The sequence below is a fragment of the Moschus berezovskii genome, chromosome 5 (assembly GCF_049115385.1).
Source record: "Moschus berezovskii isolate FMDL1 chromosome 5, NW_MosBer_1.0, whole genome shotgun sequence".
NCBI lineage: Eukaryota > Metazoa > Chordata > Mammalia > Artiodactyla > Moschidae > Moschus > Moschus berezovskii.
The window spans coordinates 48628149-48654453 of NC_142464.1; the positions used below are offsets into that span (position 1 = coordinate 48628149).

General features: G+C 40.9%; 1 protein-coding gene across 1 annotated transcript in view; it reads right to left on the minus strand.

Annotated features, from left to right (window-relative positions):
* Positions 1 to 23508, minus strand: part of KCNIP4 (potassium voltage-gated channel interacting protein 4) — a 242290-nt gene extending 218782 nt beyond the window's left edge. The window contains exon 1 of the mRNA XM_088836041.1: positions 23397 to 23508. Within this exon, the coding sequence (XP_088692167.1) occupies positions 23397 to 23508 (112 nt within the window). The remainder of the gene's footprint in view (positions 1 to 23396) is intronic.
* Between the last annotated feature and the right edge of the window lie 2797 nt (positions 23509 to 26305).

Here is a 26305-nt window from a genome sequence, read left to right on the forward strand (position 1 = left end):
TTTTTCAATGGCACCTTGGGATCAGGGACCAATCATTTCCTAAATTCCACTTATTTGCAGAAGTAAGCAGCAGCATCTTTCTTAGCAGTTTATTATAAGACCACTTCCATAAACCTATTTGGAAGACAGGCACACCTCTAAAGTAATCTAAGCCAAATTAGCCGATACCTGCAGCTGACAAGAAGGATAAGAGTACTCAGTCCTGCTCTGTGTCTCTGACATCAAACAGCGTCTGGAAGAGGCATGTTGATTTTCACCAGCATGAATATCAGCAGTTGCAGACACCTTATTAGAGGAGGAAAGTGATGGACAAGCACGGCCTATAAAGAGATTGACATTGCTGGGCACGGTGCTGAGGATTAATCCTTCACAGCTGTGGGATGCCAAGCAAAACCGAAATCCAACCGTCATAGAATACGTTAAACTCAGTAGGTCTATACAAAGCTCTAAATGATTACTTTGAGCAGAGAGGAAGTGTTCCATTTATTATATGCTGTAGAGAGCTTAGTTGTTAGCACTGAAGAGGGAAGAAAAGTTTAAAGTAAGCTATTTTTCGTATGCTTTAAGACCATTGTTCAAGAATAACATAAGAGAGGATAGTTATAAAACCAAATGGATGACACGCTCCATTTCTTATCTTCTTACAATAAATGGCCAAAGTGACTTCTGTACTTAGAAGTAATTCTATTTAGCAGTGAGTGTTCACTGTCTTCTCTTATTACAACAACCATCCAATAATGATGCACATTGAGGGTTTAACTTGTTTCGGACAGTGGCTTTTAGGTTTCTTTACAGATGAGCACAGGTTAGGTTTGATCATTGCTTCTATAATGCTCAGTGCTCAGACTGTATCTAAAAGAAAGAGTATGGATAGGAACTGTTAAAAACTAGTATAAACTTATTCAAAAGAGATTAATTAATAAAATTCTTTGTCCTCTTTTCAGTCTACATCCCTCATGATAGTCATCATATAGCCCATGATGCTGTCCTCTGAAGCTCTTCCCAACTCCAGTAAAAAGAGTACGTTGCTTTGTCTTTTGTTTTTATCACACTACTTTCATCACGTTTTATGGTGTATCTCTTCCCATCTTGAATCCTTTAGGAAGGAAACCATGTCCATTAATGGAATCAGCATATGGCTGTTAAAAACAGGGTCTTCAACCAGACAGCCTATTATTAAACACCGGTTCCACAGCTGTGCCACCATTAGTATAATCCTTAGTATCATCTGTAAAATGAGGAAAATGGGAATACCTGCTTTGTTGTGTCATTGCAAGCATTAAATGAGCTAGTAATATACTAAATGCTTTGAATAGTCTCAGGTTCAGTTAAATGTTTGCCATCATTTCATCACCATGTCTTTAATGTCAAGCATAAAGTAGATGCACTCTGATTGTGTACAAAAAAAGAAATTCTATAACAATTAAATTCTCCAAGCCAGGCTTCAGCAATATGTGAATCGTGAACTCCCAGATGTTCAAGCAGGTTTTAGAAAAGGCAGAGGCACCAGAGATCAAATTGCCAACATCCACTGGATCATGGAGAAAGCAAGAGAGTTCCAGAAAAACATCTATTTCTGCTTCATTGACTATGCCAAAGCCTTTGACTGTGTGGATCACAATAAACTGTGGAACCTTCTGAAAGAGATGGGAATACCAGACCACCTGACCTGCCTCTTGAGAAACCTGTATGCAGGTCAGGAAGCAACAGTCAGAACTGTACATGGAACAACAGACTGGTTCCAAATAGGAAAAGGAGTACGTCAAGGCTGTATATTGTCACCTTGCTTATTTAACTTCTATGCAGAGTACATCATGAGGAACGCGGGGCTGGAAGAAGCACAAGCTGGAATCAAGATTGCCAGGAGAAGTATCAATAACCTCAGATATGCAGATGACACTACCCTTATGGCAGAAAGTGAAGAGGAACTCAAAAGCCTCTTGATGAAAGTGAAAGAGGAGAGTGAAAATGTTGGCTTGAAGCTCAACATTCAGAAAACAAAGATCATGGCATCTGGTCCCATCACTTCATGGGAAATAGATGGGGAAACAGTGGAAACAGTGTCAGACTTTATTTTGGGGGGCTCCAAAATGACTGCAGATGCTGATTGCAGCCAGGAAATTAAAAGACGCTTACTCCTTGGAAGGAAAGTTATGACCAACCTAGACAGTATATTAAAAAGAAGAGACATTACTTTGCCAACCAAGGTCCATCTAGTCAAGGCTATGGTTTTTCAGTGGTCATGTATGGATGTGAGAGTTGGACTGTGAAGAAAGCTGATCGCCATAGAATTGATGCTTTTGAACTGCGGTGTTGGAGAAGACTCTTGAGAGTCCCTTAGACTGCAAGGAGATCCAACCAGTCCATTCTAAAAGAGATCGATCCTGGGTGTTCATTGGAAGGACTGATGCTAACGCTGAAACTGCAATACTTTGGCCACCTCATGCGATGAGTTGACTCACTGGAAAAGACTCTGATGCTGGGAAAGATTGGGGGCGGCAGGAGAAGGGGACAACAGAGAGTGAGATGGCTGGATGGCATCACCGACTTGATGGACATGAGTTTGAGTGAACTCCGGGATTTGGTGATGGACAGGGAGGCCTGGCGCGCTGTGATTCATGGGGTCGCAAAGAGTCGGAAACGACTGAGCGACTGAACTGAACTGAACTGATAACAATTAAACACTCTAAGGTATTTACTTTTGCATGGTTCTTCAAATAGTTGTGAGGATATGGGAACACATATGTGTTCAGGAACTGAGCTTGAATTTCCCCTTATCCCAAATCATAGTTTCTTCAATAAGCTTCCACTTATATTCCTAAAATATCTTATAAGGAATCAAGAATATTTGTAAACATGTTTATATTCTACAGAGTTCTAAAAGAGAATTCAGGCACAGAGCAGTGGCTCTGGTTGGCGAGATTTATATTAAATGACTTTCTTCAGAAATGTTTTGACAAAATCAGGTATAACCGAGGAAGCAATAAAGAATCTGCTCTTCTCATTCACTTTCCATTAGCTGGCCCTCCTGTGGAGACACTAGGTGCTAATTCCTGTTCTATCTCCTTTGTGCACATGTCCGGCGGTGAATTTTTACCAATAAAATTTTTTTGCCATTTGAACAGGGAATGGGAACTCAGGTATACGTGCAGGGCATGGGGATTCATGCAAAGCAATGTCCATGTCCTGAGAACTCCATCTAGCAGAGGCTATAATCCACTGAAACTCTGGTCGAAATGCTTTCATTCATTTAACTAGTACTGAGAAGTACAACATTATGGCATAATTTTAGGGGCTAGAAATCCAGTGGTGAATAATTCAAGAGTATAAACAACAGACAAACCATAAGCAAAATAAAGTCCATTGGAAAATAATGATGCACTGTGGGGATAAATGAAACAGAAAAGGGGGTCAGATAAAGTAGGAGACATGCAGTTTTAAATGGGAGGATCAGGAAAGGCCCCATGGAGGCTTCTGAGATTTCTGATCATGTGTGCAATGGACTGAATGATTATAACGTTGTCCCCACCTTCAGTTTATATGTCAAAACTGTAACCCCAATTTGATAGTATTTTAATCTGGGCCTTTAGGAATAATTAGGTCATGAGGGTAGAATCCTCCTGAGTGAGACTGGCGTGAGAAGAGGGCAGAAAGCCAGTTGGCTTTTCCCACCACTCAAGGATACACTGGGAAGTTGTCAGTGTGCAACCCAGGAAGGGGTTCTTACCAGAACCTGACCCTGCTGGCACCCTAATCTCAGAAGTCTGCCTCCAGAACAGTAAGAAGTGTTTGTACTTTGAGCCACCCCGTCTACGGTAATTTGTTACAGTGGCCGAATGGACTAAGACAATGTTGATGAAGCACATATATGGGAGAGCTCTTGTCTTTTTGAAAATAGAGTCTGTTCTTTTATGGTATAACTTATTTCATGGAAAAGAAATGTTTTTAAACATTTGCCTATCTAATACATTTTGAATACTTAGGAAGATTTTTCCATTGCTTTTCCCCTGTACAAATAGCAATGGATTTCTCAGGCAAAGAAAGAGCTCAAGAAAAAATAAAATAGAATTTTAAGAGGTCAGTAAAAGTTAAGGTTACATTTATTAGCTTTCAATAACAATTCCCTAGACAAATCACAAAATTCGAAATAACAAATTGGCTTTATGTTTGGGATCATTTAGTAAACAAAAGGAATATTTTCTTAAAATTCTCTGATAGCTCAAATTAAAAATAACTAAAAAGGTATTCAGCTCCATCAAGGCTCTGTCTCCATGTTGTACCACAGATGATGCAAAATTCTCTTTGTGCATAAAGACTCAACTTCTGGGACTTTAGAAGACACTAATGGTTTTGAGAAATTAATACATTTATCTCCAGTGAAAAATAGAAGGGTCCTCAAACTCATCAGAAGCAACAATTCAAATTATTACTGAAAATGAGCATAAAATGTACGTTTGGAACATGCACGGAGTATTTTAAAAGATGGAAATTGATTTCAATAACTCAGATTTACATTAGGTGCTTCATAAACTTAAACTGCCTTGCAATCACTTGGGTGCTTGTTAGAAATACAAAGTGTCAGGTCTGGTCCCAAGATGTGAATGTGAAAACAGAACCAGAGAATCTGCATGATAATCAAGCACCCTGAATATTCAGGTCCCAGGGATCCCCAGATGGAAAACAATGGTCCTGGAATGTGATGAAATCAAAGAAACAAAAATCCACTTCTACTAAGGAAATATTAAAGCACTGTACACACAATCCTGAATATTTCACACACTTTGATTAGTGGTTCAGCAGGAAAGAATCTGCCTGCAATGCAGGTGATGTGAGTTCGATCCCTGGGACAGGCATATTTCCTGGAGGAGGGCATGGAAACCCAATTCAGTATTCCTGCTTGGCAGGCTGTGGTCCATGCGGTTGCAAAGTGTTGGCCACTATTGAAGTGACTGAGCATGCATACAATTTTATAATTAATGATCCATGTGTGCTTTGACTCATAAAACTAGCACTTGCTATTTGGAAATTATCAAAATATCAGTGTAAGGCAAAAGTATTCCGTTCTCACTTTTCTGTCTTCCCTAAACCACCCTGTCATCACTGGACCCTCACTTCTTTCTTTGGGGAGAAATGACTTAACTGATGGGTAAATATGAAAAGGATAACTTCCCTGTTTTGCTTAATTTCTCTCCTTTTTCACTCTGGGAACAAACTGCCCAATGAGAGCAGGTCTCTCCTGTGCTCCTCCAAGCCTGTCTCCCCAGGCAGCACCACCCTACCTAGGCTATGTGCGAGGTCCATCCAGGGCAGCATCGCCTCTGACTAAGAGTTTCCCTAATTCTGGACCAGTCAGCAGGACCACGTGGCTCTCATACCACGCTGCAGCTTCTGACCTGGTTTCTATCATTAACAGACCACACTCCCACTTCTTTATATTAGTTCTTATTCCTTTAGAACAAGGTGTGGGTAAGAGGGGATGATGCTTATTCTGCTCCTTTCAAAACCTTGAGAGTCAGAGTCAGAAGGGCTGTTGTCAGATACACATGTCAACATCACAGTAGCAATATTGGTCGTTGACCCAAAGATTGAAACCAGCAAGCCATGTCTGTACCATTTATTTAAAAACAAGCCTACATTATATTTGTTTTTATCATTTTATTTATTCCATACTATAAAAAGAAAGAAACTGAAGGTAAAAATTCATACTATCCAAATCACACATTGAGGTGTTGAAAAATACTTACAAATTTATAGGCAGCAATAACACAGGTTTATGACTAACTCTCAATCTCAGCTTTAGGATGTTTACCCAAATCTCTAAAGTGTCATTCAACTCATCTATTATCTATCTGATCTGCACTTACAACAGGCATAAACATTTAGTTAGAATATACTGACACAACAATACTGGAAAGTCATTTCATTTCTTGAACTTGCAGTTTCTTCATCTGTAAATACGTTTTTTCTCTTCATATATATTTTTTCAGTTTTTTAAATTTTATTTTTTGGCCTCACTTCCTACTTCCCAGATCAGAAATCAAATCCATGCACCCTGCATTGGAAGCATGGAGTTTTAACCACTGGACCGCCAGGGAAGTCTCTTCTCTTTGCAAATTTGTGGCAAAAATATAATGGGAGTACTTATCATAGTGATTTATAAGTAATAAAAATCATTATGAATTATTATTACTTTCATGAATTAGTATTCCTATTACTCGGGAATTTGATTTTTCTTTTTTTTCTCAAGGAATCAGGTAACTCTGTTCTATGTATGCAGTGTGCTCAGTCATACCTGACTGTTTGCGACCCCAGACTGTAGCCCACAAGGCTCCTCTGTCCATGGGATTCTCCAGGCAAGAACACTGGAATGGATTGCCATTCCGTTCTCCAGGGGATTTTACTAATCCAGAATCAAACTCACATCTCCTGTCTCCTGCATTGACAAACAGGTTCTTTACTACTAGCGCCACCTGGAAAGCCGAAGGAAATCCTTGGTGCCTTGGGACAGGTGCTCTATATGCTGTGTTGTGCTTAGTCACTCAGTTATGCCTGACTCTTTGCGACCCCATGGACATGAGGATCCTCCAAGAAAGAATACTGGAGTGGGTTGCCATGCCTTCCTCCAGGGGATCTTCGCAACCCAGGGATCGAACCCCGTCTCCTGCCTTGCAGGCAGATTCTTTACCAGCTGAGCTAACTGGGAAGCCTGCTCTATATGCTATGGACAGTAAAAACAAACAAACCAAACACAAACTCATGTTTCCTGTGCTCAAGAAGCTTTTACTTAAAAGAAGAGATGCAAGAAACAGTGGAAGCAAAAAAAAAGAGAGAGAGAGAGAACAGGAGAGCGCAGTAAGAGTTATAAGGAAAGAGGAGATTAAAGACCTGAGAGGAGAATGGGTTCAATTTATAAAGATATCCTAGACTTGCATGGATGGAAGGGGCAGGCCGGTAATTTCAGGAAGGCAGATACATGGGCAGAATCAGACAGGAGCAAACATGCTGTGAGTGTTCCAGTAGTCAAGCAAGGTGATTTCCTGTTCCTCGGCAAGCAGTTCACCAAGCATTGTTCTTCTCTTCAAGGTAACGAGGATGCATACCAACCTTTCAATTACGATTTTTGATAAGAATCAAAATATGGCAAACATATGGTTTTTGAAGATCTGTGTTAAAAAGTCTCTTTGGATTATCTTTAGCCAACTTTTGTATCTTTGGAAGGAAAAGCAGAGCTAATATGGACCAACTGGTGGTGAGACAGGACAAGAGCAAGTCTACTTTTAAGGTTCAGAATTCTCTCTTACAAAGTACACTTGTCATCAAGTCAGAAAATGTTTGGGGAAGATTATTTTAATTAGGAGGCATAGTACATAAATGGGCTTCCCCAGGGACTCAGCGGTAAAGAGTCCACCTGCAATGCACGAGACACTAAAGACATGGGTTCTATCCCTGGGTCAGGAAGATCCCCTGGAGGAGCAAATGGCAACCCGCTCCAGTATTCTTGCCTGGAGAATCCCATGGACAGAGGAGCCCAATGGGCTACCGTCCACGGGACCGCGCCGAGTCTGACTCGACTGAGGCACTGGGTGCACCCACAAGCACCAGCAACATAAATGCTCTCTGGCCTCGCAAGGATTCCAGGGGAGAGAAATCTCTCATTTGTTTGCTTTGTTTCAGCTTTAAGTAATCTTATTTAATCAAAGAGACAATGCAGAGGAGGAAATAAGAATGCCATTAACTTTGTTGTTGGAGAAGGCAATGGCATCCCACTCCAGTACTCTTGCCTGGAAAAGCCCATGGATGGAGGAGCCTGGTAGGCTGCAGTCCATGGGGTCGCGAAGAGTCAGACACGACTGAGCGACTGAAATGAACTGAACTGATGCAAAGAAGTAAAGCAAGGAAGGATGGCTAATTAGTCAATTCCATCCTACATCCCTGTGTATATCTGGAATTGTACTCCAGCCAATAATGGTACCTCTGTGCCTTTATGATGCAAAACATAAAGCACATCCCAGAGTGAAAAAGATAGCACTGCAAGGAAGCACCGCTAAGACATCATTTATAATGAAATGAGTGAAAGTTCTTTATGAGGAGGTGATATGGTATAGATGTCATGGTATAAGATCATAAGCAATTCCTGTTCACTTCAAAAATCTCCCTCCTTTCCTAGCCTGAGGAAATTCGTTTAAAGAAGCTGACAGATTTTCCTTAAATAATTATTCCAGCACTAAACTGTTCCCTAAAGAACAGTCCTTTTGGAATTGTAGTAGGGTGAGATTTGTTTCAAGCAAACATTTCTAGACTCACCTTAGATAGCCACTGGCAAGAATGGTTCTTATTGTTGTAAAATGTGTGCATTTGAAATATATTAGCTAGGCAGGTCAATTCAGAGGTTTACAAAGATTTTGCAGCTACAGAATTTCTTTGCTGATTCTGCATCTTCATTGAATATACCTAAAAAATACCAACAAATGCTAAGCTATTCGTTCATTTTATCACTGATGTATTCTAGGAGAGATATATAACAATACTGAAGCCAATGTACTATTCTGATCATTATATTTTTAGTCTAAAATCTTGTTAGGGACCTACAGCTTATGTGCAAATTTGTAATGGAGATATATTTTCTAAAAGATGTCAGCTTTGTAACCTCTGTTGTCACAAAGGAAGGCATTCGGGTCATTCCCCCTGTCTCTGTGAACATTTTCAATAACAGGAAGGAGTTAATTCTGCTTTTCACTCAGGTGATGTTTAAAAGGCTCTGCTAATTTCTCCTTCAATGCACCAGTGATATTTAGGAATTGCTGAATATAGTGAAGACAGATGTGGGATTTGGGTGCTTGTTCAGGTGTTTCTGGTTTCTAATTATTTTATCATTATCCATTTTCCCCTGTAATTTGTTTAAATTTGGAATCACATCACCAATATATCTCATTGCTGCCAGGTCGTCAATATTCTCCTGTTTATTCATTAGCGAGTTTCTGTTACCAAGTTATTAATAACCATGAATTTACTGAGATATAAAGTCACTCATGTACTTAGTTCTATTCAAATAGATGTCTGGAAAAGCACTTATTCCAAATATATTACCTTGACCTTTCTAATCCAGGAACCTTAGAGTACTTCTTCAGTTGTAGAAACTTAGGGGAAAAAAGGCTTCCCTGGTGGCGCAGGTGGTAAAGAACCTGCCTGCCAATGCAGGAGATGTGGGTTCCATCCCTGGGTGGGGAAAATCCCCTGGAGGGCATGGCATTCCACTCCAGTATTCTTGCCTGGAGAATCCCATGGGCAGAGGAACCTGGTGGGCTACTATCCATAAGATCACAAAGAGTTGGACACAACTGAAGTGACTTAGCACAGAGGAAAGAAAGAAAAACAACCTAGCACCTACAAGAAATGTTGGAGAGAAAAAAACATATGAGTTCTAGCTTCTGAAGTTTGTGGTTGATTCCAGTTCTACTAATTGGTTGCTCAGAAATGAGACAAGTTCCTTAGCTCCTTTGAGCAAATGTTTTCACCTATAAAAGTGGTTACTGAAAATAACCCATGCACTATCCAATATGTGGCAGAACCCTGTCTAGTATAAATTGCAACACGAAGTATTCAGAATCAGCATAAGGAAAATTACGTTTTTAGCAGTTCTGCTCTCAATGTTTAAGAGGCTTTCTGCCAGAAGTTTTGTAAGAAGGGAGAGTGAAGAAGTCATTCAAAAATCTGAGTTACAAAAGGGTATGTGCCTTGTCTCAAAATTATTCCATGATTCAAAACCGTTCTATGATTTTGAAGATCTATGAAGTTGGCATTTTGATTACCTCGCTCTTATGGATGAGGAAACTGAGGTTCAAGAACTTTGGTGACTTGCATAAAGCACACAGCCAGCATGTTTCAGGGGTAGCATTTGACCAGTGTGTGTCTGTTTTCAAGGTTCAGTGTCTCCTGGATTCAATATTGTCCTGCCCCTACCACCAAGTTCTACCGTTAAGTCACAAAGGAACTCTGTGGAGCTCATTACTTCTTCATGACCTGTAATGGGGAGTTTGACCGGATGGGCTTTCATATTTGCCTACTCACAGTATCTCTGATTCTTGGTCAGACTTTGCCACATACACAGAATGTCCCACATTTCTATTTTAGATGGACACACGCATACCTCTCAAAAGAGACATTATGTTCCCTCCCTACTATGTAAATGTGTCTCAGTAAAATGCATATATTAGTAATGTTCAGGAAATATATATTAATTATAGTCATAATTTTATGAATTTTAATTTTTCTCCTCAATGCATACAGGCCCAGGAATTACTTCATCTAAGGAAAAAAGGTATTTTTTTTTCAATAAATAATCTTATGCCTACTAAACGCCAGTCTTGATGGTTCAAAACGGTCATGATGATAGATAAGAGGTGGAAATAATTTCATAAAGGAAGTGCATCTTGATTGACAAGAAAGCAGAAGAGAAAGAGCGTCATCAAGCCACAATGAGAACTTCTAATCTGTACGTAATTATGAGTCCTAATGTTAGATTCGGAGAAGGCAATGGCAAGCCACTCCAGTACTATTGCCTGGAAAATCCCATGGATGGAGGAGCCTGGTAGGCTGCAGTCCGTGGGGTCTCTAAGGGTCGGACACGACTGAACGACTTCATTTTCACTTTTCACTTTCACACATTGGAGAAGGAAATGGCAACCCACTCCAGTGTTCTTGCCTGGAGAATCCCAGGGACAGGGGAGCCTGGTGGGCATCTGTCTATGGGGTCACACAGAGTTGGACACAACTGAAGTGACTTAGCAGCAGCAGCAATGTTAGATTACAAGGCATTAGCAATTCAGCCCTAAGACAGGGCTTCTTAACATTAAGCTTGCTAACATGGTCTTTAGTGTCCACCTTCAGAATGTCCCCTAGTCAACAGAGCATGGTGACAGTGCAATGAGCACAGTGCAGAGAGCCCTGGGCACACCTATGTTACAGCAGGACAGGTAAACTTGTGCTATCACTTTGAAAACCAATTTGATCTTTAATACATATCAAGATACTCAAAACAGTCCATTGTCTTGTTCCAATCATTTTTCTTCTAAGATCCTATCCTAAGAAAATAACTCAAAATATGTAAGTAACTTCACACCCAAAGATTTTATTACAGAATTTTTCAGATACTGGACAAAATGCAAATAATTTGTATGTCCTAAAATCAGGGTAAGTAAATTATGTTACACACATTCATAGAATATAATGTAGGTATTAAAATATTTATGAAAGATCTATAATCTAATAAAAAAAAATTTCTGCTCCGTTGTTGAATTTAAAGCTACATCAAATTTTTTACATGCAGTATTATTAAGTTTAAAGAAACAAATCTATGTGTATAGAAAAACTGAAAGTAAATAAGTAAAAATATTACCAATGATTATTCTTTGAATGGTGAGATTATTGGTATTTTATTCATATTTTTTCTTTTTGTATATTTATAAACTTCTTATAATGAATGTTTATTACTTTTGTAATGAAAAAACATTTCCCTTCAGGTTTGATTTCCAATGCTGTAATCTTTTCATGCTTAAATACACTTTAATGACTTACAAATATATGTAAATAAAAAGACTAAAACACAAATTGTGTTTGATTGTACCTCAACCCAATGGCTCTCAGTATGGTGGGAGGTGATTTTGCCTACCCTTCTTCCCATCGTGGGATTCAGCAGTTTCTGGAAACATGGTGGTAGTGTGAGTCTGGGGATATGTGCTGCTGGCATTTAGTAGGTAAAGGCCTGGGATGCTGCCAATAGCCCTATCTTGCAGAGGACAGCATCCTCCACAAAAAAATCACCCAGCCAACAAATGCCAATAGTGAAGTTGAGAAACCCTGCCTTTTAAACAAAATGGCTAAAAATTAAATCAGTTCAAGACTATGATGGGAAATCTGAGTTTATTACTAGAACCTTTGAATCAACTTGCCTGTCTGTCACCAATCCATCCATCTACTCACTCCCAGACATAGAGGATCTGTAGACAAGCACTCCTCTTATGTGGGGTTTGAAGTTTAGTGAAAGAGAAAGGCAAAGAAATCAAGGGCTTAATGTAGTTTGAAATGCTAAGATGGAGTGCTTTGGAATAACAGAAGTAGGAACTCCATCCAGCTAGGCAGTTCAAGGGAGGTTTTCTAGAAGAGATGGTTCCAACCAGTCCATTCTAAAGGAGATCAATCCTGGGTGTTCATTGGAAGGACTGATGCTAAAGCTGAAACTCCAGTACTTTGGCCACCTCATGCGACGAGTTGACTCACTGGAAAAGAGTCTGATGCTGGGAGGGATTGGGGGCGGGAGGAGACGGGAACGACAGAGAGTGAGATGGCTGGATGGCATCACCGACTCGATGGACATGAGTTTGAGTGAACTCCGGGAGCTGGTGATGGACAGGGAGGCCTGGCGTGCTGTGATTTATGGGGTTGCAAAGAGTCGGACATGACCGAGCGACTGAACTGAACTGAACTGATACCTTGTAAACATTTGAGACCAGGAAAATTTACTAAATCAATTTGTCTGTGCGTAAACCTCTTTAGCCGAAATTATGCCCTTAAGTTCCCAATTACCAACCTCTTTACGATTCCAGTACACTGCCTGGTACACAGGTCACTTAAAAAAACCTTTGTTTCACGGATGATTGAATGAACGATCATGTTCAGTAATAGGTACAATGGAAGTTAAGCATAAAGGCAGCAGTGATACTAACTCTTTAAGTCATACAAAGTATTTGGTGATAATTTTAAGAAATATCATTTAATTTACTTCTTACAATAATTCTATGAGGTAGCTACTATTATTCTCCCCATTTTTGAAAGAACTGATGTTCAAGGTGGTTATCAATCTTGCCCAAGACCATATGGACCATCACAATCAGAGCTGTGAACTGACTTCAGGTCTGTCACACTTCAAAGAACATGCAATTACCCACTATTTATATATTTTCCATTTTCAAGAGAATTCAAACTTAAGGTGATTTTACTTTAAAAAAAAAATTGTTGATTCAATGTATTTGTCCTCGACCCAAAAGACTCAGTATGTTAATAATATAACACTAGGAGGATCAGTTTACTTTAAAGAGTTGAAATGTGTTTTTTAACAAACCTACAAGATAAGGGTTTATAAACTCAGTGAAAAAAGCAAAATGCCTCCGTGTCCAAGGGGCAATGAAACCTAAACAAAAATCAGTAAGAAGCGGGTACCCTAACTGTCTAGCCCCAGCATTGACTCAATGTGTAACACAATCATGTGGATGGCTTCATTTATATTACAGTTGTCAAAATTATCCTAGAAATTGTGAAATTAGGGGAAGGGAAAATATTGCACAAGCACATACACCCTATTTTAAATCACTTGCTAATTTGGCAGATAACTTCATCAACATCAACCCCAAACAAAGGACTAGATATACATCTACTCAGTGAGACCAACAGGCTCAAAAAACCTAGACAAGTTTCCCAAAGGCAAGATCTCATCAACCTGAGATCATTTCTCAACCAGCTCTTTTATTGCCAGCTGTCAGTGTAGGGGTTGGCAAATGAGAGCAAAAGGCCAAATTCAGCCTGCTACCTGCTTTTGACCTTTCAGCTATGTTGTTTTACATTTACAATGGTTACGAAATAAAAATAAAAAATATTTATGACATGAAAATACGAAATTTGGATATGTGTCCATAAATATTTATTGGAAGAAAGCCACATCCATTTATTTTTATGCCTTTTGTGCTGCAACAACAAAGTTGAATAGTTAAGCAGACTGCATGACCCACAAATACTACGATACTTACCATACAAAAAGTTGACTGGCAACTGTTCTAGAATAAAGGTAGGCAGGTGCCAAAGATCTCAGTGAAGAAATCATTGCAAACATCATGGATTTGGCTTTTTAGATTTATTGCCTAACCAAATGGTTCTCAAAGTGTGCCCTGGATCCTCAGCATCCACGGCTGCAGCTGCTGCTGCTAAGTTACTTCAGTCGTGTCCGACTCTATGCGACCCCATAGACAGCAGCCCACAAGGCTCCCCCGTCCCTGGGATTCTCCAAGCTAGAATACTGGAGTAGGTTGCCATTTCCTTCTCCAATACGTGAAAGTGAAAAGTGAAAGTGAAGTCGCTCGGTCGTGTCTGACTCTTCACGACCCCATGGACTGCAGCCTACCAGGCTCCTCCATCCATGGGATTCTCCAGGCAAGAGTACTGGAGTGGGGTGCCACTGCCTTATCCTTCAGCATCCACTAGGAAATGCCAATTTCCTGACTTCTCTGGTTGGTGCGGTTCCATCTCCGGTCCAGAATTTCCACGTGCCACATGATGCAGCCAAAAAATAAATGCCAGTTCCCAGATGCTAACCAAGATCTACTGAATTTGAAAATCTTAGGGTGGGGACTAGCAATCTTTTATTCTAACACATCATCTTGGTGATTCTTATACATGTTAAGTTTGAGAACTGTTGATTTAATCCAGGAATACAAACATGTTATCCTATCATAATAACAAGAAAGACATATCTTGGCTTCTATTTGTATCCCAAGCACAGAGCTAGATCTTTCACTTATGTTTCAATTTCCTACAACAATCCTGAAATGTTGGGCTTATTAGCCTCATTTTACAGAAGGAACTCAAGCTCTGGAAGGTTAAGTAACTTGTTCAAAGTTACTTAATTAGGATTTAAACTCACAGCTTCACTTGCCCTTCACTTTACTCTGCCCTCTCCCTTATCATGTGTGAGAGAAAGCAGCTCCTGAGAACCCTAGGGAGGGGCCCTGGTTCACCAGCTAGGCTTTAGCATTCTCTTGCTGAATATAAAATGTCACAGAGTATCACCATCAGAAAAGACCACTCTCTACCTGTGATTAATCAAGATAAAAATTAGACCACTCTTGTGAAGAAAGCTGATTGCTGAAGAATTGATGCTTTTGAACTGTGGTGTTGGAGAAGACTCTTGAGAGTCCCTTGGACTGCAAGGAGATCCAACCAGTCCATTCTAAAGGAGATCAGTCCTGGTTGTTCATTGGAAGGACTGATGCTAAAGCTGAAACTCCAATACTTTGGCCACCTCATGCGACGAGTTGACTCACTGGAAAAGACTCTGATGCTGGGAGGGATTGGGGGCAGGAGGAGAAGGGGACGACAGAGAATGAGATGGCTGGATGTCATCACCTACTCGATGGACATGAGTTTGAGTGAAATCTCGGAGTTGGTGATGGACAGGGAGGCCTGGCGTGCTGTGATTCATGGGGTTGCAGAGTTGGACACGACTGAGCGACTGAACTGAATCATAGCTGAGAAGAGGAAAAACACGAGCTTTGTTTAAACCACAAATAAACCAAATATCCACTGTCCTAGCTAATGTAGCTTGCTTTTTGCCAATTGCAGTTTCAGCCTCTGTCTAGGGTTTACTGCTGCTGCTGCTGCTAAATCACGTCAGTCGTGTCCGACTCTGTGCGACCCCATAGACGGCAGCCCAACAGACTCCTCCATGGGATTCTCCAGGCGAGTGTACTGGAGTGGGTTGGCATTGCCTTCTCCGCTAGGGTTTACTACTTGTATGTAAGATTTACTAAGCCAATTACACTGGCTTCTTGACTTTATTCAACCTGGAACAAAGCCCTACTTCCTCAATCAGAGTCCCTTAACACAAGCTCAAATCCCGTAAGTCCTTTCGAACACTCTGTTTCGAGATGCCCCACAGTTCTCCATGTTGTGTGTCCTTCGTGGAAAAGAATGTGCTGTGTGCTAAGTCGCTTCTGTTGTGTCTGACTCTTTGTGACCCCTGGGCTGTAGCCTGCCAGGCTCCTCTGTCCATGGGATTTTCCCAGGAGGAATATTGAAGTTTGTTTCCATTTCCTCCTCCAGTTGATCTTCCCAACTCAGGGATCAAACCTGCATCCCTTAGGTCTCCTTCACTGGCAGGAGGGTTCTTTAGCACCCTGCTGCTGCTGCTGCTAAGTTGCTTCAGTCTAGCACCACCAAATTTTTTGGACCACAGGTGTGTTCCTGGTGACCTTTGGCTGGAAGTCATTGAAATGTATAACTCCTCCACCCCCATCCCTCCTCACTAAGATTCCAGCTCTCTGCTCCATGATGGAGTAGGAAATGGGTTCCCAACATAAGCAAAACTAAAATTAACAGAAGTCCCCAAACCCATCAGTACCAAGTACATTGCCAGGTTCAGAGCAATAACTGACACAGATTGATTATATCTTAAGTGGATTAATGGGCTTTTTCGAGTCAACCTGATGACAAATAATGACTTCGGGGAAAGTGCTATTTTTCTTTTGAATTACAGTTTATATTCCTATTTTTAGCTTCCAGTCTTTATCAAAGTTTTGATCCCTCAACTCATCAGATTTCAAATGCCACCATCTTTGTGTAGCTTTCCCTGCATGTGATTGCTCTTCTGTTTGTGTTTTCTAAAGTCCTTGCTCCCTCCCACCAGACAATTTTTAATCTTGGATTAGTTATTCAGGAGCTATTTGGTCTTTAATTTGAAAACTTTTTAAGGACAGTACAATGCCCCATGTTGTCTATGGCTTTTCATATAGTAGGTGCCTAATAGATATTTGTTCAATTTCATTTAGAAATCCAAGGTCTTCTCCCGACCTTCACACCCCTGTTATGGAATTGAAAGGGCTACTTTCCCAGCCATATCAAAGCCTGTCTAAGCTGTGTTTTTTTATCTCTCTGCTGAATGTCTCATTTGAGATTATTTCCCAGGGCCATAAAATTCTAATGAACAGCTGCCTCTGATGCCTTTGGTGTGTGGCTATCTCTGCTTTGCTGGGTAATTCTGATGTGAAATCTTAATAGTAGAAAAAAGAAAGAGTTAAAAAAAAAGTCATAATCAACTAATCAATAGTTTCTAAGCTACTTTGGAGACTTGAAAGAGTCACTAGAAGCTCTTAGTTACATAGCACAAGGAGAAGTGCATTGGCACTACTACTCTACGGCAATAAATTGCACTCAGGCTCTCATTTTTTTTTTTTTTTCAGTATGTTCTACATATCAAAAGGAGATCCAACCAGTCCATTCTAAAGGAGGTCAATTCTGGGTGTTCATTGGGAGGATTGATGCTAAAGCTGAAACTCCAATACTTTGACCACCTCATGCAATGAGTTGACTCACTGGAGAAGAGTCTGATGCTGGGAGGGATTGGGGGTGGGAGGAGACGGGGACGACAGAGAATGAGATGGCTGGATGGCATCACCGACTCGATGGACATGTGTTTGAGTGAGCTCCGGGAGTTGGTGATGGACAGGGAGGCCTGGCGTGCTGTGATTCATGGGGTCGCAAAGAGTCGGACACGACTGAGCGACTGAACTGAACTGAACTGAACATATCAAAAATTGTGCTGGGGCAGCAAGTTTAATTATATAACTAAGGAGAGGGAATAAAACTATGTTAATTCTGTTACATTTACATGTTATCTGTTGTTGTCCCAGGACTTCTGCATTTTATACCATGTTCCTATGTTGATATTACCTCACCCAGTACCCCTCATATAGAACTTGTGCAAACATTTTTCTGGCATATGAATTTGATAAACTTCCCTTCATCCATAAAATCCCGGCTTTCCCCTCCTCTGGGGAGTCATCTCTGATCATTTCTATCTCTTTCACTTGGGCTTAATTACTTTCCATTCTTCCTCTGTATCTTGGACTCACTTGTACTGATTTATCTACCATAATATATTGCATTTTCCTTGATTATATTCCCCACTCCTTTATACAACTTGAGAATTCCTTGAGGTAGCAACTGAGTCTAATTTATCATTGTATCTTGGCCTTACCAGAGTACCTGGCATATTAAAGACAACCTAAAAACATCTGTAAATGTAAGCCATTGCTGAAATACAAATAACAATGTTGGTAATTATTGAAGGTGGATGATGGGTACATCAAAGTTTAATGCTTTTCTCTGCATTTTTGTGTGTAAAGTTTTCCAAAACAAAATGTTCAAAATAACTGAAGACCTTTTAAGATGTCAGGTACATCTTTGGAACTTTAAAATTCCCACCATAAATGAAGATACTATATTAGTATCTTCAGGAATTCTCAGCTACAACCTCTGTGTGCCCTAGATTTCTTTCTTATCTCATCAGAAAAATATTTGAAGACAAACAACATTGTCCTGAAATAAGAAAACAATTATGCCGTTGCAGAATAGGTGCAGGTCAGGGATATTATATTAAACATGAGTTTCTAGAAAATCTGGAAATTGACAGTTCACCTTAAATATTTTGTTGATGAGGACAATCAATGGATTCCTGCCTTTGTGGTCTCCCACCTGAATTGTCCCTGGTACCTCTACTTCCACTCTCTTACCTCTGAACTCATCTTTACCTACTTCCAAACTGACCTATCTGAAACACGAATCTGCCATACTGCTCATTGGTTCCCCAAAGCTGAAGACTTTGGGTCAATGGCTATTTATCGTTGAGGAAGTACATGTGCCCTCTCAGCATTCACCCCAATGGACTCCTTCAGACACATCTCATTTCAACATTCTGATGCCCACTTTCTATAAGCCACAGCTCTTGTCCATCAAAGCTACTTTCTCTCAGTGCTCAGGATCAAAATTCAAACTCTTTGCTCAGCCTGGAGTGTTATTTCCCCATTCTTCCATCTGGGAACCCCTTCTCACACTGATAAGTCCTATATAACTGTCTATTTCTCCATGAAACCTTCCCTTCAGCCCTTTCCAGAATGTTCCACTCCATTTGTGCTTCTACTGCCCATTTCTTGGGACGCTTACTTTCTTCTGTCTTGTTGAGTGATTAGTTTCCCTTTTTAGAATGTAAACTTACTGCAGGTTCATTCCTTCAATGTTTAGCTTGTCCCTTTCCACTATCTCAATCAATGCCTAACAAAGGACTCTGCCTACACTTAGAATCCAATATCAAGTGTTACATGCGACACTGTGAAATGAGATTATTCTTGTAAGTGTTCTTCCTTGTTCCCTTTATTAATAAAGGGAATATGTGAAACCTCAAATCATTATATTAAAATCCCATTAGTCATTTTAATCCTCCTTACAAATTGCTTTTGCTCCCTAAACCTTAAATTTTGACTGAAAGAGAATTATTTTTTAACCCAGGGCTTTACTGAAATAAGAATCTAATTTATGTGGGAGTAGAAATGTTTCCCTTTACCTTTTCCTATTCTTGGCAAATTCTCACTAGCCATTGTAGATGATAATAGTAAGGCAACACTGCTTTTTCTTGAAACTGATACAGAAGGTCTCATCCACATAGACTCAAAACTACTTTCTAAGTTAATCAATGCAGAGTCACACTAGAGAAAATACTCTACAATGGTACCAGTGAAGAATCATTGCCCCACGAGGACAATATAAAAGCTCCATGTTACCTAAAAGAAGCTCATGGTTCTGCTCTGGGCCTCAGCTTTACTTCTCAACAAAAATAAGTGGCTAATTCTCTGGCCTTTTTCTGAGCTATATTTTCTAAGTGGTCAATCACAGGGAAATGTTTAGCAATTTTTATTGGGAAAGCCCTTTTTGCTGGTGGAAAGGATGAAGGACTTGATAATCTATTATTTTGTGACTTGCTCTGTAAATGCTTTTTTCTTATATCTCCATTTGATTGGAGATCACAAAGCCTAAGTTCTGTTTCTTCTTGGACACTGCCACAGTCTGAGAACACACAGACAGGAGGCCTAGGTTAGATTTCTTATGACTTCATTGGGTCTCACTGTTTGATTGTATTTGGACTAGCCATTCATGGACACTAAATATGTCACAGATACATTCAAAATTCAGTGAGGATCTTAGAGTGAGGGGACTCAGGAGACCATCTGGCTTCCTTTTGTTCAGATCCTGCCTCTAAGGTATGATGGAGTATGTAGTTTGATTTAGCTTGCTTATTTAGCTGGGTCCTAGCCTTGGGTTGAAAAATTGTGTATATATTTTGTAATCTTATTTCCTATGAATGCATTTCCCTCAGATACCTCATAAGGTGTTAGTGGACAGTTCCTATAACCAGTCCATCTGAAAGGAAATCAGTCCTGAATATTCATTGGAAGGACTGATGCTGAAGCTGAAACTCCAATACTTTGGTCACCTGATGCAAAGAACTGACTCTTTTGAAAAGACCCTGATGCTGGGAAAGATTGAAGGCGGGAGGAGAAGGGGACAGCAGAGGATGAGATGGTTGGATGGCATCACTGACTCGATTGATATGAGTTTGAGTAAGCTCCAGGAGTTGGTGATGGACAGGGAAGCCTGGCATGCTGCAGTCTATGGGGTCACAAAGAGTTGGACCTGACTAAGTGACTGAACTGAGTGGACAGTTCAGGACAAGATTCAGGAATTCAGGAAATTTCCCACCTATGTTTTTGTTCATTCTCTTCCCAATATTAGAAAAGAGAAATAAGTGAAAAGTGTGTTGTAATAGGAAAAAGCATGGTGTAGGATTCAGCGCTCTTTGGATTTGGTTCTGTCTCCATTTCCAATTAGTGTTGTTTTCTAATAAATCAGTTACCCTCTCTGGGTTGCAGTTGTCTCCCATGTGAACTGAGTCAGATGGACTAGATCAGTATTTTTTAACATATGCTTTGGAACAAAAAAGGAATTTTTCCCCTGTATTTTTCCACTTGTCAAGGAAATATACCACCTGTATGGTGGTAACCTGCATCTCTGTCATTTTAGCACAACCAAGACTTACATATTGAATCCAAAGTTTGCCCAGTTTATTGGACATTTTGGGCTTCCCAGGTGGTGCTAGTGGTAAAGAATTTGCCTGCCAATGCAGGAGATGCAAGAGATGTGCATTCAATCCCTGGGTTGGGAATATCCCTTGGCGTAGGAAATGGCAACCACTCCAGTATTCTTGATGGGAAAATTCCATGGACAGAGGAGCCTAGTGGGCTACAGTCCATGGAGTACAAAGAGTTGGACATGACAGAGAAACTAGGCACAGCACACTGGACATTTTACACAATATTTTAAATGTGTAGGCACATCATCTATATATGTGTGTGTATAGAAACAAAGTGTGTATTGAACTGTGGAGTTGAAGAAGACTCTTGAGAGTCCGTTGGATAGCAAGGAGATCAAGCCAATCGATCCTAAAGGAAATCAGTCCTGAATATTCATTGGAAGGACGGATGTTTAGGTTGAAGATCCAATACTTTGGCCACTTGATGCAAAGAGCCAACTCATTAGAAAAGACCCGACTCTTTAGAAAAGACCCTGATGCTGGGAAAGATTGAAGTCAGGAGGAGAAGGGGATAACAGAGGATGAGATAGTTGGATAGCATCACCAACTCTATGGACATGAGTTTGAGCAAGCTCTGGGAGATGATAAAGGACAGGGAAGTCAGGAGTGCTGCAGTCCATGGGGTCACAGCTGAGGGACTGAACAACAAAAAAATTAGAAATAAAGATTCATATATAGACATGGGTATTATTATTTGGGTATAGATATGGATACCTACCCCAAGAAAGATGTTTCAGACTATCTCAAAATTCTCTGATTCTCATTGGAAGAGTTGTTTACAATTTTACTTTTTGTATTGTTGGAACTCAAATTTGAAGATTTTGTCTGAAAATCTTTACATGACATGAGAAGGAACTTAAAGAATAAAAGCTGAGTCATTTGCAAGGGGCTTTTGCAAACTTGCGACTTTTGATTAGAAGTCTGTATTACCAACACTGGCAATGGAAGAACTGTGTGCTATCCTGTAACCACTACGGGGCTGTGAGAGTTGACTTGCTCAAATATCGCTGTGGTGTGTTTCCTTTATGCTTCATCTAGATCTGAAACGAAACCATCTTGAGTCAAGCGCACTAAAACTGGGGGCTATGGCTCAACGGATTCCAGAAAACAAAAACTAATACAGCGAAGAAATGAAACAGAAGCAAATTATTCCAATCACATAAATTAAAATGATCTTATCTGTATTTTGTTACGATACCACTAGAAAGGGTTGAGGCAGACATCTCAAAATAGTGCAAGATCGCTGTACAGCACTTGGAAAAAGTTTGTTTCTGTATTGCTTTCCTCTCAGGAGAAATGTGAGTTTAAATAAAATTATTCCCACAGTTAAATAAAATTACTGTGTAATATGAGAAAAAAACCCAGAAATTCTATTTTCTGAGGGTTTATTTAGTCCTATTACAATATTACTGTTCTGTGTGCCTGAGCAGAACTTGTTACAGATTGAGAAGACTTAAAAAAAAAAAAAGATATGAAAATTACATGAGAACTTCTGATGTTCTTACACTGGTCTAAACAGTAAAATCTAATGGACCCACTTGTAGAAGGAAAGACTTTCTGAAGATAAGATACACTGACCATTATTAACATATTAACAGCAACAACCTGTATACCGGATGTAGTTTGGGATGCTGTCATCTTAGCTAAGCTCCTGAACTCTGTCAGAAAGATTAGAAACACAGGCAGGCTTAAATGTTTTCATCATCTTCCCACATTCCACACAATGTGAGAAGTGAATATGCATAAATAACTCGGCAGTAAAAAATCTATCCTTATCCGAAAGGTATTAGCAAATGTCTCAGGAACACCATTCTTTCACTTGAGAATAAAGAATGGCTTGGATGTAGAACTGACATCAATAATTAGGGTTTAAATAATTCAAAGCATGTTATTTCAATGAAAAATGATATATACATATGTAAATATATACATATATCACTGTTAAAAAGAAGTTACAACTTTTTAAAACTTGCCAATCTTTGAATAGTAGAATTGATTTTGGTAATAAAATTCATATTAGGAGGATAAAATATTAATTGATAGCAGCAATGCTGTCCTGGGCTTATATGGTTTTCACTCAAAATACAAATGAGCAAAGTGGCTCACTGGGAAATGTAAATGAAACACTTTTGCGAATTAAGTGTTCAAAGCACATTTTTGCTAAGCATTCATTAACTCAATTTTAAATCAAACGCTTACCCATTTTTTATCATAATCAATAACTCAGCTCCACCCGCACATCTCCTAACTAATGAGGTACCTACATATTTCTCTCACAAATCAGGGTACTCCTCCAGAGGATGGAATTACTAATGACATTAAGGCGTGGTAAACTTGACAACCAAAACAGCAACCTGTGTTATCACCCTAGAGTAGAGAGAGCCCTAATTTCCCACCTTAGAAGTACATTTAACCCATAATATCACCCTAAACTCAAATAAATTTCAGATAGATAATGGCACAATATCCCTTCCTTTCGAATTCAAATATCTCAGTAAACAGAAATGAACTGTCCAGTGCTAGGGTGCTCCATGTCAAGCATGCATATTTTAAAACTTTTTGCGTATTTTAAACTCCTCAACTCTGCAGCGTCTGTATCCAGTTCTGAACCAGACCTGACCAACAGCACAGATGGGAGCGACCACTTTACCTTCTGAAAAATCAATCAGTCCCAGCAAATGAAGCAGCTTCAGAGATGCACATATGATCACAACAATACCCACTGTTTGCAGTCCTTCCGACTCCCACTCAAGAGTCAACATCCTTCAAGCAGGTAGAGGCATCCCAGCCTCCGAACTCCTTCGGAATGGAGGGAGTTAATTAGAGAATCCGAGTAATATCTCGCTTGGAACAAAGGCTCGCAAGGGGGAAAAGTGAGCAGCTCCTCAAAGATGCACCGGGCAAAGCAGCGGCCCCCCGGGGTGAGGACCGACCTGGGCTGAAGTCCAGGCTCTCATACTGATGCTGGCATTTGCCTGGTGGGGTCCCTCCACCACAGCCCGCCGGCCCCGGGACCCTGCGCTGCAGCCAGCGAGTACTTGGACTTCAGAGCTGCGAGGGCAAGAGCTGTTGGAGAACTGGAGACTTTGCAGTGTCCGTGGAGAGAAGGGACACTCTTAGGAACTTGCCCGGGAGAGCACAGCGGCGCTCCGTGCGCTGACACTGCAACCCCGGGTTGGGTGGGTAGAGCTGTCTGCGCGCTAGTTTGCTGCCTGGGAAGCTTGCGAATGTCCCCTTTTCCCCAGAGCAGCTTCTCTCTCTTCCCTGAGCTTGCTCCGCGAGGCAGCTCGACCCGCTCACTCTCGGGATGCTAGGAAAAATTCAATTTTGGTGGCTGGTGTCTATCGCCTCTTTAAAAAGCCCCTGCGGAAGCCCAGGGGCAGCTTTTCTAGAAAGAAAAGTGCAGAGGCAAAAATATTCATAATTCAGTGGCTTTTTTCAAGCGGGAGCATCCAAGCCGCCGCCCACCTGCCACTCCACTAGGGCTGTTCTGGTCCCTGCTGACACATATTGAGAGAATTATTAGGGAGATTGATTCAGTCCTCATATTTACAAAAGTGGATGGGGGTGGGGTGGGGTGCGGCAGAGCAGTACCTGGTAAGAACACTGCTGTTCAGTAACTGCCCCCTGGAGGGTGAGCGCAACTATCATCCTTAAATTTTTGCTTTAGCCTGTCTCAAAGCAAAGTTTCACAAACTTCCCTGATAATAAACGTTACTCGGGTGCTTGTTAAAAGAATCTTTTGTGGAGACTCTGACTCTGAAGATTCTGGAGCTTATGTTCTTAAACTAGAAGCTAGGTAATTCTTATCATCAGCTAAGCGTGGGTCTCGCTTGTCTTGAAAGATCCCACGGGGCGTTCTATTCCGAACCACACGTAGCAGGCTAGGGAGCTTTGGGGGCACAGATTCTGGGCCATGTCAGAACCACACCAGCTTAGTCACTCTGTGAGTTATCTCCTCTGTGCTGAAACCCAGCCCAAGAGTGGTGGTGAAAAGAATCAACTGGGACTCAGTACGTGAAAGGAATTTTAGCCTCTGAAACTCACTAGGAGACATAAGGGACTTATGAGTAATGTCTGAGGCCCCAGGGAACATTTCCTGGTTCTGCCGCTTCTTGCTGTGTGATATTTTGCAAGACACTTAACCACCCTGAAAACAGTTCTTGTTCTGTGAAGTTATGCTTATGATACTTCAATGCTTTATTTAAAGTTTTCTATTTAAAGGGAACTCTGGGAATTTAGAATGGTCATAATAATAATAATAATACTTACTGAGCATTTATTATGTGTTCATCCATATTGGGACCTGTAGGACCTTAGTTCCCCAACCAGGGATTAAACCCATGCCCCCTGCAGTGGAAGCTCAGAATTGTGACCACTGGACCACCAGGGAAACCCCAATCCATATTAGTTCATTAACTCATCCCTACATCTCTATGTGGGCTTTTCAAGTGGTGTTAGTGGTAAAGAAACCACCTGCCAGTGCAGGTAGTTGTAGGAGACATGGGTTTGATCCCTGGGTGGGGAAGATTCCCGGGAAGAGGGCATGGCAACTGACTCTAGTATTCTTGTCTGGAGAATCCCATGGATGGAGGAGCCTGGCCGGCTATGGTCTATAGGCTTGCAAAGAGTCTTCATGCACACATGCACAGCTCTGTGTGGTAGGAATTATAGTCATCTCCACTTTACAGACGAGGAGCTGGAAGCATAAAGAGGTCAACTTGCCAAACCTGGGAATGCACTGTTTGGTAGGCATTCTTTCATTCAGTTATTCTTTAACGTTTATTAAGCTGCTACTCTGAGCTATGAGGAGGTCATGGCAACCTACTCCAGTATTCTGGCCTGGAGAATTCCCATGGACAGAGGAACCTGGTGGGCTGCAGTCCATGGGGTTGCAAAGACTCGGACACGGCTGAGCGACTAAGGACAGCACTGAGCTACGGATGATACGTGAATGATAAAATGAGAAATAACGTCCAATCCTATCCTTTGGGGACTTACAGGTTAACAGAGGAGCCAGGCATGAAATGTGACCCATAAATGTTCTCTCCCTTGAGTAGATACCTTTGAACATACAGTGTGAGCACAAGAAGGGAAAGTCAGCTCCACCTGGGGAAAGGTGGGTGGTAGTAACAGGACGAAGACTTTATGGAGGAGGAAAGGATCAATGATGGTAGCTTTCAGCATTATTGGAGATAATAGATCATACAAGCTTCAGGGTAAGTACTACTGCTACTGCTAAGTCACTTCAGTCGTGTCCGACTCTGTGTGACCCCATAGATGGCAGTCCATTAGGCTCCACCATTCCTGGGATTCTCCAGTCAAGAACACAAGTAGGCTTGGGTTAAATCCTGATTCTGTCACTTGCTTGCTCTGTGAGTTTGGGGAAACTGCTCCATCTCTGAGTCTCAGTTTTCTAAGTCCAAGATGGAGATCCAGCTGCCTCCTTGTCATGGCTGACATGAGAGTTAACAGAACATGGAGAGCTGAGCCTATCTGCTGGTGCTCCCCTACTCAGCACCGGGTAGTGTGGGATTATGGCAGAGGTCCCAGCTCTTT